At 42.3% G+C, this 18,814-nt stretch overlaps 1 protein-coding gene across 10 annotated transcripts in view; it reads left to right on the top strand.

The window, feature by feature from the left end:
• vps13d (vacuolar protein sorting 13 homolog D) overlaps window positions 1-18,814 on the top strand; it is an 89,274-nt gene that overhangs the window by 25,531 nt on the left and 44,929 nt on the right. For 8 of the 10 annotated variants that reach the window (XM_037103284.1, XM_037103283.1, XM_037103278.1 and 5 more), the window contains 17 exons: window positions 50-201; window positions 909-1,964; window positions 2,192-2,282; window positions 2,427-2,553; window positions 2,693-2,873; window positions 3,948-4,172; window positions 6,479-6,617; window positions 6,955-7,171; window positions 7,725-7,896; window positions 9,298-9,413; window positions 11,514-11,738; window positions 11,836-12,134; window positions 13,600-13,733; window positions 14,030-14,185; window positions 15,287-15,473; window positions 16,946-17,020; window positions 17,105-17,305. In XM_037103284.1, the coding sequence (XP_036959179.1) occupies window positions 50-201; window positions 909-1,964; window positions 2,192-2,282; window positions 2,427-2,553; window positions 2,693-2,873; window positions 3,948-4,172; window positions 6,479-6,617; window positions 6,955-7,171; window positions 7,725-7,896; window positions 9,298-9,413; window positions 11,514-11,738; window positions 11,836-12,134; window positions 13,600-13,733; window positions 14,030-14,185; window positions 15,287-15,473; window positions 16,946-17,020; window positions 17,105-17,305 (3,753 nt within the window). The remainder of the gene's footprint in view (window positions 1-49; window positions 202-908; window positions 1,965-2,191; window positions 2,283-2,426; window positions 2,554-2,692; window positions 2,874-3,947; window positions 4,173-6,478; window positions 6,618-6,954; window positions 7,172-7,724; window positions 7,897-9,297; window positions 9,414-11,513; window positions 11,739-11,835; window positions 12,135-13,599; window positions 13,734-14,029; window positions 14,186-15,286; window positions 15,474-16,945; window positions 17,021-17,104; window positions 17,306-18,814) is intronic. The other 2 variants (XM_037103280.1, XM_037103279.1) reach the window with 1 other exon arrangement.

The following is an 18,814-nucleotide window of genomic DNA, read 5'->3' as shown; positions in this document are numbered from 1 at the left end:
TTTATATGCAGCTTGTCGTACAGGCTCATATATTTCTTTTCTTTTACAGCCTTCCATATATTGAAAGACACCACTATACAATTCAGCCTGGAGAAAGTCCCCATTGATGAAGAAAACCAGTTTACTTTCCTTACCACAGAGGAGCCCTGCAAGAGCATAGGGTTGCTGAGAGTTGAAGGAAAATTTGTCAACCCTGTTCAGGTATACACTTCAAATTATAAATGTAACGTGGTATTCAAATAATGGCCAGGTCTCAAGCAGTGCTGATTATGAATCTGATCCCAGTTGCCACAGTGATCAGAAATATTTATTCCAAAACAATAAGGTTGTTACTTTCTGACTTTATTTCTGGGGGTGATATAAAACTTAAAATATTTGTCCAGGTTAAATTTTCTCCACAGACCTGAGTTTGGGGTGTGGTTGACTGTGTCATATTCAACCAGTCATCCTCAGTTAGTTGTATGTTTGCCTCTTTCTCCTACCTTGATTTAACATACGTTGCGGAAAGACCTCTTTCGAATTGTAAAGATGAACGAATGCTGGAGACATATTTCCTGTTAGGATTCCCATTGTATGCTTCAGTGAATAACCTAGTGAGACACATCCCTCTCTTTCTGACAGTTTTGATATTGTTGTCAAAGTAAAGTCTCATTAGAAGATATCTGTAGAAATTGTGTTTGCTCAAATTGTAGGCAGGAAAGGATAATATTCTTATTAGTGCATGTTTTTTGGTAAACTGCAGTTCCAGCATTGCTTTCCTCAAACCTACAACTTCTGGTGAGGTGTAATCATCTCATCAATTTAAGTGAAAATATCAGTGTGAGTTTGCAAGGCCTTTAAATTACATTTTTGATGTGGGGCCACTGACTGGTTATTAATTTCATTCATGTTTGATACCCTGGCGATAGGTGTTCCTGTGCAAGCCTGTCTATGAACAAGTCCTCCAGACACTTGACAATTTGTTCCTGATTGAGGAACAACGTGTTACACCGAGCCAACCACCGACACCCCCACCACCAACTCCTTCCTCCACCAGACCTCACCGCTTCCCTGACCCACAGGGAGGGCTGTTTGCAAGGGACCCTCCCCATATAAACTTCTCCCACTCATCGCTGTCGTCTGCATTGCCCTTACAGTCTCACAAACCTGCTCTTCCCTCTTCCTCATTCACTCAGCTCAAAGTCACTTTGCATGTGGCAGAATTACAAGTCCAGCTCAGTGCTGACCTGACCCAAGGTTCCCAGGGCTTAGTCAGCCTGCGTTTCCAAGATCTGGAGGGTGACTTTACCAAAGACCACCCCCACCTACTGGCAGTCCAGCTGGCTCTCCGCTCACTGCTAATGGAGGACCTCCTGGAGCAGAACCCTAAGTCTAAATACAAACATCTGATGGTGTCTCGTGGAGCTCACAAGCCCTCCACCTTCAGTCCAAAGGAGTACCTTTCCCAAAGCTGTCCATCAGCATCGAATGCCCTCTACCCAGACATGCCACGCTCACTGCCTGCCCACATGGAGGAGGCACAAAACGTCTTTCAGCTCTACCAGAGGCATCCTAGCACCCCTTCAGCTAGCCATCGCAAATCCAAGAGGGGCCCAGACTGTCCAAGCACTCCGCCTCCCTCTCCTACCCACCACACAGCCTCTCCTCAACCACTCCCAGATTTTGATGACTCACTAGTTCATATCAATGTGCTACTGGTGGACCAGAGTCATCCAGAGTTCAAAACACTCTATGGCAGTGTGGGAAGAAGTGTGGATATTGATTTTAACTGCCTGGATGTATTGATCACACTACAGACCTGGGTGGTTATCCTTGATTTCTTTGGTATTGGCTCCACAGCCAATAATCATGCAGTGAAGTTGCATCCCAATTCACCTGAACCTGTGCCAGGACACCCTCTCTATGAGCCAGACAGCAGTGAGGAGGAGACAACACAGGCTGCCAACACTAAAGTGGACCTAAAGGTAGGTTGCTTGACCTAGAGAATCAAGTTGGAGTGGTTGGGCTGTCCAGATACAGAGTCAGGTTGATCGGCTGCAGTTCCATGTTCATGTGCAGTATCAGTAAAGGTTGTCATGAACACTGTATGAATGGATCATGTTATTTATTAATCTTGGGGAAAATGTGTATTTGAAAATAATTTCTGAGGTGGATGTTTGTTTGCTAAATCTGCCCATTTTTTTATGTTTAGGTTCACTCTTTATCTCTAATACTGAACAAGAAACTAACTGAGCTTGCCAGAGCTAGTGTGTCCAAATTATCTGCTCATCTGGAAATGTTGGGTGTGTATGAACCTTTTTTTTTAATTCACCTTGTTTAGATAAAACAACTCCTCCACACAACATAATTTTTTCAAGGTTGATTCATGAAAATAATTTGATGTTTAATATGGTCTTATCACAATCATGTTATGTCTAATATTTCAGATGGCGACCTGGCATTACAAGGTAGTCTAGGAAGTTTGTCCCTAAGTGACCTCACCCCACATGGTGATCTGTACCGAGAGCGCTTCACCACACAAGGAGGGGATGCCCTTATTTTCAACATCCATAAGTATATATATGTTTATATATAAATATCTACTGTGTGTGTATGTGCGCGTGTGCGTGCATGTGTGTGTATAATGTACTGTTTATGTGTGATACTGAAGAACTCGGTGAAAATGGTTTCCTTTTTGCTTTGCCTCGTTCAGATACGGCCAGCCAGATCCTTACCTGGAGCGTGAATGTGACATCAAGGTTTCCCTGCAGATGGCCTCAGTGCAGTATGTCCACACCCAGCGCTTTCAGGCCGAGGTGGTGGCCTTCATCCAACATTTCACCCAGTTACAGGATGTACTAGGAAGGCAGAGGGCTGCAATGAAAGGCCAGGCTGTGAGTATTTCCCAGTGTTATAAAAAGTGCCCCAATTTTTTTTTTGATATTCTTTTTATTGCCAAATGCACATTGAATAGAATACATGTCTCTCACAAAGCAATCATAGTTTTATATGTTTTTTGTGATATGCAAAAAAGAAAAAATGTAAAACACAAAAAAACAAACAAACAATAACACAGCAGCATCATCAAACATAAGTAGATTGGATTTGACAATATGGCAGATTACTACACAGCTTGGGTACTATGGCAAAACAACAGCAACAGAAAAAATTCCATACCATATGGCAGAGAAAAGGACCTGCTTACAGTCAGTATCATCACAGAGCTGGAATCAGGATAAGTCTTTTAGCCAAAATGGCACCAAAACATAGGGACTGTTGTACAGACTTTGTATCGTCAGAGTACTGAGTCGAGCCGATCCCAGAATGGCCACCAAGGGGCAGGGTTCACACAACCTTTTAAATGCCTTTGAGTAAAAATCAAATATTGAAGAACAGAATGAGTGAAAACTGGGACACGTCCAAAATTGATGAGTAAGTGTTCCAACCTGATTCTTGCATTTGTTACACAATGCTGATACATTGGGATACATTTTGTTAACTTTTAGCTTTGAGTAATGTAATCTATGTATAATTTTGAACTGAATTAGTTTATGCCTAGCATTTATTGAGCAACGATGAATATTCAAAAGACACTTTTCCCAGTATTCTATAGAAAGGGGGACTCCCAGCTCAGACTCCCACTCAGACCTTTGTCTTTCTGTACTTGTTTCTATCTGACTGAAGAGTGTCTGATATAGGCTTGATACTGCTCCTTTTTTCCCTTTTTAGTTTTTTAACTATCTTTTCAAGTGCAGGGTGTTGTGGAATTTCTGACAGCGTTGATACATTGTGCTTTCTAAAATTTCTGACCTGCAGATAACGGAAAAAATGTGAGACTGGCAGGTTATGCTTAGCTTTCAGTTGTTCAAATGACATCAGATGCCCCCCCCTGGTACAGATCGCTCAGGGAGTCAAGACAGAATTTTATCCCCAACTTTCATCCTCTCTATTTTTGCCTCTTTGCGCAGGTGCGGGATCATCCTCAGCGGGCATCCAGAGTTCTGCTTGATATTGAGGCTGGCGCCCCAGTTATTCTCATCCCAGAGAGCTCCCGGTCACCAAGGGTCATTGTGGCCAACCTCGGCCAGCTGAGGGTGCAGAACTGCTTTCAGCCAGCTGGGGCTCATGAGACTTTCTCCCATAGAGACAAGGTAGAGAAACTCACCATGGCACATGCCTTTTTCCCTTCTCTGGTGAGTCCTGGTGCCTGTTCATCTGCCTACGCAGTGCTCCCTACTCATCCCTCCTCTAATGTTTGCCTAATTCCACTGAATTAATTTATGCATTTCCAGGGTTCTCCTCAGAAATTTTTAGTGTAGTGGTGGGGGCGTGTAGAGACGGTAGATTGGACGTGGACGGCCACAGTTAGTTGCTATCATTGGATGGGCGGACGGACGCTCCGGGAGGGGGGGGCTCGCTCGTCACCCTCACCCGTTAGTATAGCGGCGCTGCGCCACCGTTCCATTGTCTGTGGAGAACCCTTATTTCACAGTGTTACTGAAGATTTAAATTTTCAGAATTGCCTCATGCCACTTATTTATTAAAAGATACCACCCTGGCTCCACTGCACTAATGATTTCATGATCTTTTTTTAAGTAACTGACTTTATCATCTGAATTTGATCGGAAATGATCAATGAATGCAGAATGTAGAGTTCAGTTCCATAACTAAATCTTGGCAAAGTCTCTAATTGTCTTTGGTTTTATGCAGCCACTAAAGACGCAGTACAACATTTAGTTTTGTATGATTCAAGATTCAAACCAAAGGTAATTTATTCAGACTAATCTGGTTTTTGTTTCAGTTGATTAATTAGATGAATTCAGAACTTTTCGATCAGACTTTTGCATCACTGAGGACCTTTCACACCCACTCGACCACTTGTTTTCAGCTACTCCTCTCGGGCAGCTGTTTCAGAGTACCTCTAGACAAAAAGAGAATTCACAAGAACTCTTTTATTCCCACTGCAATATGCATTTTAAGCAGTATGCATTTTAAGACAAAATAGACATTACTCTTTTAATATAACTTTGCAAACATACTTTAAACTGTTGTGGGATTTTATGTGAGTCTCATGGGTGTGAATGTTGTTTCACATTGTTTGAGCCCTGACCAAAACTGATATTCTGTCACAATGTGATAGATATTATGTTTTCTTGAATCTTGAAAAAACCCTCTGGAGGAAAACTCTGTGAAACAAAAACTGAGTTGTTTGGCTGCAATGAGCAGCAATATGTTTGGAGGATAGAAGGTGAGGCCTTTAACCCAGTGAAGTAAAAGGAGTAATGAAGAAGGAGGGTTATCTCCAAATTCTAATAGGAAAACCTAAAATCAGCAAGATGAGTGTTCAGCGTGAGGACTAACAGAAGCTTTCGGATGGTTATCATTAGCACCTAATTTAGGTGAAAATTGCCAAAAGACCTATAATGAATTTGTTATTGAACCAAACTTCATGAATGTTTTTGCAAAAATGTAATATGTGTTTCACTCATTCATCACAGAAAAATGAGAGATGTAGCAATCATTGGAACTGAATTAATGGAGACTAACCAATGTGAAAAATCCTGGTCATAACCCATAACTGTAAGAAGATTTCTTCCAGTTTATGCTGTAAGCTATGAGCACATTGTCAGACGCATTTATAGCCAGCTTTTAACTTGGGCTTTTGTCTCACCACCACCAATCAAATCAAGCTACCTCGGGCATGTGTAAAGAACAGGGCCTGTTCACGCTGTCATTGGTTTAGGAGATAGTGCATTTTGGAATGACAGCATTAAGTAAATGTTGTGACTTGTGTTTTTAGTACTGCATGCAAATTTGTATAAAGATCCACCCTATTACCTGTTAACAATGGCATGCTTTTTCTTTTTTACTGTGAAAAAGTTTTGAACTTATGGTGTGCTGTTGATTTGTTTGATCGTTGGGCTTGCCTTCCTTATGTCTTATTATATAAACAGTATATACTGTATACTGATCAGAGAACTTCATGGCAACAAGTTGGTGTGTTATTAAGTCTTTGTTAAAATTTCCTTTGCTAGCAGTGAGAAGGTCAAATGGTATCTCAGTGTTTGACCAACTGGATCAAAATGCAATTCAAGTAATTGTTTTTTTTAAAGGTAAACCTGTTGTTTTTATTTACATTGTCAATAACCATCTCACCACTGTGTTTTTAATAGTTTTTTTTCTGGCTCAGGAGGCGACGGCACTATTATATCAGTGAGATATTATTTTTGAAAGGGGAATTCTGTGAGCATCACATCAATGCCCACCCCCTCTATTCCATAAAGTTTTAGTTCTGTCACCTCAAATGTTAAAAGGCTGAAAATGCTTTTATGAGGGGTTGGAAACAAACATAATCATGAGTATTCATTAGACCCACATCAGGTTCCCTGGGTAAAGCTTATGTTGTCTTTATTTTGTGAATCCCCCCCCTTTTAAAGTAGTCATCTGCTAATGTATTGTGCAACTGTAAGTCTTTTCTTCTTCTTTTACCTTAAAATAGGAGCGTGTCCGGAGTGCAGCAGGTAGGAGTAGTAGTGCTAAGGACAATCCAAAAACCTCCTCTGCTGGGTTCTCGCTTGGTAGGCCACAGGCCACAGACACAGGGAGGAGCCCTGAGGAGGATGGCCCTGAAAGCTTAGGTAAGCACTGCTGAACAGTTTGAAAGATAGCAATTACGTGCACCTGCAAGTACTGTATGTAGATAGCTGAGACACCTGAAAATGTGGACCTTGCTAATATTCATAATAGGCTTTAAAGTTTACTTTAAACCCCTTTTCTGCTGGGAATTTTCAATATTTTTTTTGATACTGCAGGGGTCACCTTAAAAAAGTTAATTAACAAAATAAAAAATGGTCCGGACTGATATTCATCAAGTTCCGGACAAAGCCAGAACCTTTGTTTGAATGCTCATGCTTTTCTCTCTCCATGGTATACTCTAGTAAAAAAGTGATCATGCAATCTGTTTTTCCCCTTTAGAAGACCATATGTGCCTGTTGGACTGCATGGCTTTGGACCTGCAGGAGGTGGATATCTTTGCTGCAGAGCGTCTGCCCTGTCAGCCCTGGGACAGTGGTTGTAAAACTACCGAATCAGCAGACCTCATCTTTCCTTCGTACTGTGTCCGTCGCACTGGAGACAACCTGCTAAAAGACTGCTGCCGCCTCAAGCTTAAAGTGGAACGCAACCTGGACAAGTATGCTGCTTTTGTCATGTGCTTGGACAAAAGCTGACGTCTTTAAAATGAAATCATGTTGAGGACTATGTATCAGTTTTCAGTAGTCCATCTACTTTTTTTCATCATAGTGGTTTGTTAAGGTCTTAAGAAAATTAAAGAAACATTATGCAATTGAATAACATTTATATTATTAATTATATACTTCATATGTTTTTTTTATTATTATAATGAGATTTTGCCAGCCATCTTGGATATCATTCCTTAATTTGAATTTTTCATAAAACTTTTGAGGCATTTTTTCGATGCTCAAAGCTTTGGGCATGGCTTGTTAGCTCTGCAGTGCCCACTTGTGTCTTTCAGGTCTGCTTAGGTTGCTACTTGATTCTTTTAATACGATTGTATTTAGTTTTCCACCAATTGGCACAGAGCTTTTAAATGAGTTACGAGGATGCTGACTGAAATTACGGGTGATTAGTCTTAGCCACAGATGTTTGTCTATAAAAAAATGGTAGGTATGAATGTGCCTGCAGCAGTATAGGACCATGCTCATTATCCAAACTTGTGCTGTCAGGGAGCTGAGCCATGCAGTACCTGACACATCCATCCACGGTAGCCTGTCATCAGTACACTGCTCTTTAGACGTTGAGCACTACCAGCTGATCCGAGGGCTGCTGGAGAACAACTTGGGAGAGCCTGTTGAAGATTTCCTGCGACCCTACAACCTTCAGGACCCAAGCACCTATGTGAGAAAACAGACACCCACAACAGTTGACTGCAGTCTGAGCAAAATCCACTTCAGCTTGATTTTGATCTAAATTACTTGAAACACTTTGTCTGTGTTTTGTAATCTGTTCATTTTATGTCAGACTTTGATTTGATGCTTGCAGACTTTTACCTCTATAATATAATATCACAAATCACACATAGGTCTCAAAGGGCCTTTACAATCTGTACAGCATAAAACCTCATTAGACTCTCAGTTGAAATGTGTTCTCGCCAACACTGTGATATTGTGCAGCTACATCCTATTTCCAAAGTTTTGTTTAAAGAAAACATGCTGCAAAAGGTGGCCCTTGTCAGGCATATAGTTTGAAATACATTTAGTATTTTACTAGGGGTGTCATGGTACACGGAGGCCACAGCTCAGCATGTACCTCAGTTTTGCGGTCATGGTTGAATAAGAGCTCGATACTATGGGGAAAAAAGCAACAAATCCCAAATTCTAGATTTCTTTTAATTAATTTTAACAGACAGTTATGTAAAGTTTGCTCCACCCAGAGGGATTTAATTCCCCCTGAGGTAGTTGGTACACTACACCCTCCTGTAGTGCATTAAGCCCTATTTATATAGGCCCTATTTTGATATAGCGCTGATATAAAACAAAAGGCATTAGGTCACAGTCAGCTACAACACTGAAAAGCATCTCTTGCTTTATAAAACTGTGAAACAAATAGTGCTTGAGCACTTTTAATGAACACTTGATGCCAGGCCCCTCTACTACTGCATATATGCTGCATAGCTGATGAAACAAAGTTTCCTGTTGTCGTGGTAATGACTTTGATCCTGTCTGCTCTCAAATCCAGAGGCTGTTTAAAAGCTGCAGGGATACATTTTTTCACTCCTGCCATCTGATTTCTGCCTAGCTCCGGTGATTGGTACATCTTGGTGATGTCCTCTGATATGTGTTGGCATGTTGGACGTATTTCCACTCACATACAGTACAGCTGCCTTACAACGGCAGCACACCTTCCTTGTCCCGTAAATCAGTCCCTCTCCACTGCTGACATAGTCGAATGGGAACCTGAAATTTTGCAACACTGCTGATTTGAAAAGAGCAGTAGTTCTTTGTCATCTGAAATCGCCATTCTTGTTTTGGGTTGGTGCATAGATGGTGTCTTCTTTTCTTGTTGTGGCAGTTGGCAAACAGCATTTTATTACTGCACGCGCCCCCTTCTTGATTGGAGGGTGTATCGCCTGTGACTGATTTAGATGTATTATTTGTCTGACATCTTGTGAGATCAGTACTATGATGGTTTGGGATTAATATATGTACTGTAACACCCCCTTTATTTCATACTGCTGTTTTTTTTAAATAATTGGGAATCCCTCCTTAGTTTACGATCTAATGTTATGTCCCTCTGCAGACGGTGTTAAGTGGAGATGTCTACACCAACTTCTCATTCCTGGTCGACATGATGGATGTCAGTCTGGAGCTCCTTGACAGCCACAAACCCACTGAACACAGTCGCTCATTAGCAAGGTGGGACTTTTCTATTCATTTATAGCCCTAAATAAACTATTTGGATTTACAATTCTCCAGTTCTATACACAAGTCTACATGGTGGCTGATGAATGGTACAACAAGGGCAGTCCACAGTTCTGTTCAAAACACGGACATGAGCAAAGTGCTCACTGACACAACGGCAACATATTTGCTGTCTGGATTCATTGGAAAAAGGTGCCAATGAATGTGTATTTCTCCAACTTCTGTCAGTTGCAATAGCAAACTGATGGATAGATAGATAGATAGATATAAATAGCCAAATTACAGATCAGAGTTCAACCGACGTTTCCTGGATGTGCAATTAGAACTGATATATATCTAAATTACGTCTGTGAATATGAATATTTTCTTCATTTATTGGTGTAAGTGTTGAGTATATACTTAATTGGTGAACATTACATTTTGACCATTGGGACACATTCTGCATCAAGTCCAAATTTTTGATGTTGTCCAATGGGCTTTATCAGTGACCTGTGCAGTTGTACACATCAGACAATTGACAAGGTATACGCACATTTAGAAGTTCATACTATACTTCAATTGTAACCTCAGAGTGCCCCAGTTTTACACATAAAGCTGTAAAATATGTTGTTTTTTGAAACATGTAACCAGGCCATCTGGGTTGGTAAATAGCCTGTTGTAGAGCAGTCTGTCCGATGGTTACCAAATACGTCTAGTTTATGATAATTCAGTACGTGTTTAATCGATTTGATTTTATTTGTCCTGTAGGGGGATTTGTCTTCACTGACAGTACATTACACATCTCAGACGACGACGGACACTACGTACACACCAATAATAAATGACATACATAACAACAATAACAACAATGACAGCTTATATGACAGCATAATAGTGGACAGACAGATCAGCGGGGCCTGCTGTTCAGGGCAGCTATGGCTGCAGGGATCAGGCCTTTCCCCAGCCAAGCCCTCCTGAACTTAATGGTTCTGTACCTGTGCCGTGAGGGTAGTGGGATAATTTATTGGTTCAGAGGGTGAGTGATATCTTGTGCTATGGTGTTTGCTAGGCAAGTGATGGACTTGTTATTTAGTTCTGTGAGGTTGGGTGTGGGCAGACCAAAGATTTTAGCAGCTGTGTTTGTGATGTGTGTGAGTTTGGCCCGGTTGGTGACAGAAAGCATATTAAAGAAACACGTGGAACAGTACAGAAGGATGGGTTGAATGATACTTTGGTAGAGTAGCAACAGGAGGTGGGGTGCAACGTAGGCTTCTTTTTTGGATGTCCGTGGTGTTCTGATCAAAGGTGAGTTTATTGTCAGTCATTGCCAGATATTTTAAAGTGTTCACTGTCTCAACTGTTTGGGTGTTTAGGACAGTGGGGTTCTGGGGTGAGGGAGGCCTGAACAGTTTTCATTCAATTTCCCATTTTGTGGCCCTCCAATGTAAGTCCACTTTTAAGTTTGTGTGGACCGCTGGAAAAAAATGTCAGCAACCCCTGGTGTAGGAGAACCTCTGGTGGCTGCTAAAAACTTGAAAGGTCCTGTCCAGAGCCAGTGTTTGTCTCTTTTGCAACTGAAACTCCACCCTACATTCACATCACAGTGTACTGCAACAACCTCTTAGTACTTTGACCTCGCTACCTCTCTGCACCAAAGTCAAAAGTTAGGCCAAAGAAGAGAAATCAAGATTTTCAGCTGTTGGTGAGAAGTTCATTCCTCACATTTCAACTAGAAAAAAAACAAATGAAATGTTTCTTTGTGCTGAATACTGCTCACTGAGTATCACGATACATCACAAACGCCTGACCTTGTGAATGACCTTTGTTCCAAATTAAACATTGTTGCTCCTGTCCAGACTTGTTTGAAACACATTGCCGTCATTAAATTCAGAATATGTATATACTTACAAACATCAACTAATTTTAACAAAATGTCACAGTGCTGTTTTCAAATTTCAATAAGGTTGAACAAGCTTTCTGTTTTATTTCTGTTTTTCACATCGCCTTACTATTTTGGAGTCAGGGTTGTATTTGAGAGTTGTAAAGAAGACATGTATTCATAGTGAATGTAAAAAGTTGCCACTTTAATATTAAATGTGTTTTTCTCTTACAAAGATTTGACTTCATGAAATCCAAGCTGCTCTTTGAGAGTTTCTCCAATGGATCTAAGTCTGTCAACTTGGTGTCTCACTCTCTGCTGGCACATGACACTCGGTACACTGGGCCGGATCAAACCACTGATGGAGCTGTTGGTGGAAGGCCTAATGTCTTTGACTGCATCCTGCAGCCCTCTAAAACAGGCACTAATCGGGCATCACTGCAGCTCGAACTTCATTATAGGTACTCACTGGTGATGTTCAAGCCTATGAAACATTTGTAAACATCAGTAAAAGCAGAGATGTTTGATAGTAAAGAGTTGTGTCCCACCTTCCTGCAGGTCTACACGTGACTCGTCCTGCTTCACGGTAGTCCTCAACAACTTGAGGGTCTTTCTCATCTTCGACTGGCTCCAGCTGGTTAGAGACTTCCTGAGGATGCCGATGGAGAAGGCATCAGGCAGAGCTGAGCCTCGTCAGAGCTGGCCCAGCAACAGCAGCACTGACTGCGGCACGACCATCAACACCAGCACCACTGGGGCAGTAATGCCAAAGACAGTCAAGAGCGGTGTGGTCACCAAGAGATCCACAGTGCCAGTGACCCAGGACCGCTGCTTGGAGGTCAAGATCAATGTCACAGGTCAGGAAAGAAAGATCAGTCACTGAGAGGATAACATTAAGCCCTCAACTTTTTCAACATGATAAATAACGTACTATGTACACATGGAGGCCACAAACTTTTCATACTCAGCTTTTAGCAATTAATAACATTTGATTAAAACAACATGGAATGTTTTCACTTTAAAGCATCAGCTTTAGTTATGTTGATGGTAAGTGTGGTGTCTCTGTCACTTGTTCTGCACTATGTAACTTCAGTTAGAGAGCAGGACCACAACGTTACATACATGTTAACTTCAACATAGTTTTCAACACATAACATTGTGTTGTGCACTGCATATTACACGGCACCATTATGTAGTGGTCATGCAACATTAATAGGGAGTTTTGGGTTAAATATGGCTATCAATGATAATTTATGATTATCAGGGATAAATAATAAAATCCAATTTACATTAGATCACCTCGGGGCACCACCCTTGAATAAGGGAAAATATATCAAATTCAAAATCAGTCATAGTTAAGGTACAAAACTATCATTTGGTGACTGATGAATTATTAACTTAATAACTACAACCAAGATTACCATAACTGTGGTCTTATGGGAGGACTGATGAAAATCGGCAGAGGAGGAAACCGTTTGCTTTAGACAGTCTATGGCACATGGTCTAAGGTGCAAAGCACCAATGCATGTCCAAATCAATTTTGTGTGTGCAGCACATGATGCAGAGGGGTTTTATTTAGACTCTAATTAGTCATGGATGTGTTTTGGGCGGAACATTTACTAAACCAATCTGAATGAGATACTATTTAGGAAGTGTTACTTATGTATGAAAGAGGAAAGAGGAGTAATGATATTTCAGCATACAGAAAGAATTATATAACAGTAAAAGGAAAACTGAAAAACACATCATTTTACCAACAAACCAAGAGCACAGAGATTTACAGTGACCTGCTCTATTTGGAAAGGATCATGATATGACTTTTGTTGTGAATTGCTGCTGTACAAATAAAGATTGATTGATTGATTGATTGATTGATTGATTGATTGATTGATTGATCATATTTTGGAAAAGGTGTGTGCCATGTTCTGAAGGTCTGTTAACAGTGGCCAAAATGACATTCAGATATCAATTCTAAAATAAATACACATGTTGAAATATATTGAACGTGCATCTTAGAAGAACATGTGTTAGAATGTCAGGATTGTTGAGAATTATCCCTAACCCTAATCATAAGGGCAACACTCTTTCTCATTGGAAAGTGAAGCTGCATGGGACTGAGAAGTGTTCAGGAAAGTTTTATATTGTGTGGATGAGTGTGATGCTTATGAGGCAGTTACCAGATGAGACAAGGGATAACAAGTCATGAGCTGCCGCTGCATATTTTCATGTTGATGAATGGGGCTGTTTTGCTGACAGCTGTCCCAAAAAATGTCTCAGGCAAACCTGACCTGTATATTTGTGACATTGTTATTTGGTCTTCAGGCACTGAGTTTGTGGTTGTGGAGGATTCATCATGTCTGGATACCAACGCCATCATTTTAAAAGGCACCACTGTCCTCACCTACAAACCCCGGCTGCTGGACAGACCCTTCTCGGGCAGCCTTGCAGGAATAGAGGTGATATATTCCACTATCATGGCAACATTTGATGCTCAAACATTACCTCTCGGACGACAAGTGCTACCACTGCTAATATTAATTGCAAATCTTTTTATCAAAGAAACACAACCTTAAAGAAATGATTTTATTCAGTAGATGACAAATGAACTAAATACTGCTGCTGCCACTATTATTGGTTTAATAATATTGCACTGACACTACTTGTTCTTTAACTGCAAATACTGCTAACTACTAACCCAATATCCAGATTTTAATTGTATCAGCTTGATCCAGACATATCTTGTCACCCCCAGGTGTTCTCATGTCGGCTGGGCAGTGAACAGGAGACAGCGCTGTCGATCCTCGACCCAGTCAATGTTCAGGTGGAGCTGTGTGGGAGCCCCACATACCAAAGCAGCTCAGGCCTACTGGATGCTTTCAACGTGGAGGACATCCCACCGCTACTTGAGGTCAGGAGTGAGCACTCAAACAGAATAAGATTTGTAATTTGTAACTGGAGAGGGTGCAGTGGTTAGCATGATTGCCTCTCAGCAAAAGGCTATTTCAATGTCAGTGGTTTGTGTATGTAGTTTTACTACACTTGGCCGATAAAACTTTACTGTACTTTAACTTAAATTGGATTTTAATGTGGTATTTTCAGGTTATTAGGTTTTTGTTTTTTTTACACAAGTCGATGATGTGATGCATTAGTCCTTTCATCAGCCTGTGCTGGCCCCAGGTCCACTTTGTGTTGTTTAGTTTTGGTAGTCCAAATAATTACAAAAAATGTTTAAGAATATGTTCTACTAGAATACCATATTAACTAAGGCTTGTAGTGTATTATGACTTTTTTTGTGGCAGTATTGTTGAGTCCTTGTGTGAACTGAATTATTATGTCTTATGTTGTGCTCACATGGTGCGCAATTCCAGATAGATTGCAGGAGAGGAGTGGTCTTTGCACTCGATTTAATGATAGTTTGGAGATTACAGGGTCTATGTTAGGATAAAAGACTTTTTAATGCACATTTCACTCTTCAGGCTACATTGATTTATGTCACATTGTTTCAGAAATGATTGTCATACATTTGTTTTAAAGTCAACATCATGTCTATCCAATCAGCTGAAAGAGGGGGCTGAATAGTGCTCACTGGGCAGCTCTTCTCTCCCCTCTGCTTTTGTAAGGAACAGTACACCCTTTTATAGACAGTCATCATGACATAGCAGTAACACCAGCTGTTACTTCTTGGTAGAAAACATAGAGCTGTTGCGGAAAGAATCTGCAGACTTGTGTCCTTTTGTAGTTATTAACAGCAATAACTGTAACATGGTAAAGATATATAGTTCAACATGTCGGTCTGACCTATTTGATGTTTCTGCTTTTTTGTTTCATGCATCTTTGCTTTGCATTGATCTTGATGAAAACCATTAGGTGTATTTAGGTGGCTGGTATATATGAGTGAACACAATGTAATGTGGGTCCTAGACCTGCTGAGCTTAAATTACTCGTAAACAGCCATGAGTGGTTTAAAAACTGCATTGCTTCTTTAACTGTGCATGTGATTCTCTGACAGATTCAATTTCCTGCTTTGGACATCCGTCTGTCATACAATGACATTCAGCTCTTTCTGGCCATCACCAAGTCCATCCCTACTGCCAGCTCTCCACTGCCCTCTGACTCTGACACCACCACTGCAACCAGCACTGAGCCCATGGCTACACCCAAAGACAGCTTCAGGCAGAAGACTGAGGCCCTCATTGGTATGTAAAGGCCAAATAGTTTCTCGTGCGCAAAGGAAACTGGTGAGCAAGCGATACTTTCCCATTTTACTTTGGTTTTTCTTCACATTCCCAAATTATGCTTGACAGTCAGTGGTATCCCTGAGCCTAGGATATGGAAGTTATAGGTGAACATAAGTTTTTCATTGAAGTGTAGTTAAGCTGAGCTCAGCCTGCATCCTGATTATTACTCACAATGAGGATATGGAGTGGAGCGATTCTTCAATTCAATTTGAAATGCTTTATTTTTCCCCAGGGGGGCAATTAAAGGCACATGGAGTAGTTGTACACAGACACAAATAAAGTCAGCAAGTTAAGTTGAGGAGCTGTTCTGCTTGTTCTGCAGCAGGGGCAGCAGGGCCGGCATCCTCAGGGGAGCCACTGACTCGATGACGACAGAGCATGGGAGAGATTTTGGATTTGGTGCTTTTTGGGTAGAAATGATGTTATTCCACAAAGGAGATGTATGAAGACACTGTGGTGTCCACTTGCTCACTGATGCTGGGGGCAAGAAGGTTATCCCAGTCTGTGGATTTGAAGCATCCCTGCAGAGATTCAGTGCTGCTGTCGTTGGTCCACTAATTAATGTTTTTGGTCAACTTCTCAGTCTCCCTAATGACCAGGGAGCTCCGTTTCTCTGTCCCTCATGGGGCGAGGTGAAACCATTAATGTGCAACATGTCAACACTGTCTGTCTTTTTTAACCACCACCCATTCTGTGAGAACTGTCACTGACTTTATTTAGAAGCTTTCATCAATCATACAATCCACATTCGCAGATGGTGAAGATGATCAAGATGAGCTGACTGGTGTGTGTGCAGAGACTGCACTGCCTCCAGTGCTGTCTCTAGCACGTGGCGTGCGCCTGACAGCAATGTCGTTCCACTGCAGCTTTTTCACACACAAACTACATGAAAACTAAAATTCTATTTGGTCAAATATGAAAAATAGGCTATTCATTTTTTAATAATTTTTTATCTAATCTTGGGCTTTTATCAATTATAACTACTCAATGAGTTATTTTCAAAGAGTCTGGCCCTCTCCACTGCGCTCCAGGACTGTGGATGTGAAGATTTCACAGCGCTCAATGGGGAAATATTGATTTAAGGTTTGTGTTGGCTGATATTTGTACAACTGAAAGTTGTTTATGGAATAGTTTAAATTTTTCTGCGGTTCTGCTGCACCTCTGGAGGTAATATCAGAGGCGTGAATGGATAAGCAACATTACATGACCAATCAATAGTAACATAGTAACTGTTACTGTCTTTGGCAGCTTATACAAGGAAGAAAATACTGCAGTTGTAAGTTGAGAGGTGTCTGTCATCCTGTCCATCCCACTGTCACATTTCTGCTCAAAAGACAGCATATGTCCCCCATGGGCTACTGATGGTATGTTTTGAGTTCACTGCTTACTGTTCAGAGAAAAAATAATGAAGCTTTACTTTATCTCCACAGAGGGCCAGCTGACCCGTTTACAAGACCTTGGCTTCAGGAAGGAGGACTGCAAAAGAGCCCTGATCCACTGTAAAGGTGAGCAAGCTTTAACACTGTTGTTTATACATGGCAGTAGAGTCCCTTAAGAAGTTTTGACCTACCATTATATGTGTCCCTCAGGTCAGCTTGACCAGGCTGCGACATGGCTGCTGGAGAATGCTGAGAACATGGTGGGCAATCCCAGAGCCAGGGCTGACTCTGGCTCAAGCAGCCACTCAGCTCCTCTGTCCGGGGTGGAGGTAAAGGCTGAGAGTGTCTGCATCTGTTTCATTGATGACTGCCTGGACTGTGACATACCACTGGCTGAGCTCACCTTTTCCAGTAAGTCCAATTTATATACATTTGCATTATCAAGCGTATGATGAAATTTGGGTAATTATTTGTCTTAATTGGTATTTGAATAACCAATTAACACAAATAATTCCCTAAATTTCTTTTGCAGTCATCCGGGGGCCCCGGCGACCCAATCCTCAGACATTGATTCTAGCCATGGGGACATGGAATGTCACCTCACTTAGGGGAGGGGGGGATCCTGAGCTGGTGCGGGAGGTTGAGCGGTACCAGATAGAGATAGCTGGGCTCGCCTCCATGCACAGTCTGGGTTCTGGGACCCAACTCCTTGAGAGAGGCTGGGCACTCTTCTGTTCTGGAGTTGCCCAAGGTGAGAGGCAGCGAGCTGGTGTGGGCTTGCTTAAAGCTCCTCAGCTCAGTCGCTACATGTTGGAGTTTACCCCAGTGAATGAGAGGGTCGTTTCCCTGCGCCTTCAGATCAGGGATAGGTCTCTCACTGTTGTCTCGGCTTATGGGCCGAACAGCAGTGCAGAGTACCCGGCCTTCTTGGAGTCCCTGGGAGGGGTACTGCAGAGTGCTCCAATCGGGGACTCCGTCGTTCTACTGGGGGACTTCAACGCTCACGTGGGCAGCGATAGTGTTACCTGGAGGGGTGTGATTGGGAGGAACAGCCTCCCCAATCTGAACCAGAGTGGTGTTTTTTTTTACTGGACTTCTGTGCTAGTCACAGTTTGTCCATAATGAACACCATGTTCAAGCATAAGGGTGTCCATATGTGCACACGGCACCAATACGCCCTAGGCCAGAGGTCAATGATCGACTTCGTGGTTGTGTCATCTGACCTCTGGCCGTATGTCTTGGACACTCGGGTGAAGAGAGGGGCTGAGCTGTCAAATGATCCTGTCAACTGAGTTGGATCCGCTGGCAGGGGAGGAAGCTGGACAGACCTGGCAGACCCATACGTATTGTGAGGGTCTGCTGGGAACATCTTGCGGAACCCTCTGTCAGGGAGGTCTTTAACTCCCACCTCTGGGAGAGCTTTGTCCAGATCCCAAGGGAGGCTGGGGACATTGAGTCCGAATGGACTATGCTCTAGACTTCTATTGTTGACACAGCTGCCTGGAGCTGTGGCCGTAAGGTCTCTGGTGCCTGTCGTGGCAGCAATCCCTGAACCTGGCAGCGGACTCCGGAAGTAAGGGATGCTGTCAAGCTGAAGAAGTAGTCCTATCGAGCCTGGTTGGCCGGGGGACTCCTGAGGCAGCTGACAGGTACCGGCAGGCCAAGCGAGCAGCAGCACAGGTAGTCACGGAAGCAAAAACTCGGGTCAGGGAAAAGTTCGGGGAGGCCATGGAGGAGGACTATCGGTCAGCCTCGAAGAAATTCTGGCAAACCATCTGGCGCCTCAGGAGGGGGGAGCAGTCCTCCACCAACACTGTTTACGGTGGAGGTGAGGAGCTGTTGACCTCGACTGGGGACATTGTTGGGCGGTGGAAGGAATACTTTGAGGATCTCCTCAATCCCACTGACATGCCTTCCATA

Source organism: Acanthopagrus latus, chromosome 7 (genome assembly GCF_904848185.1).
Source record: "Acanthopagrus latus isolate v.2019 chromosome 7, fAcaLat1.1, whole genome shotgun sequence".
In the NCBI taxonomy this organism is placed as follows: Eukaryota; Metazoa; Chordata; class Actinopteri; order Spariformes; family Sparidae; genus Acanthopagrus; species Acanthopagrus latus.
This window is presented reverse-complemented; position numbering and strand designations above follow the sequence as displayed.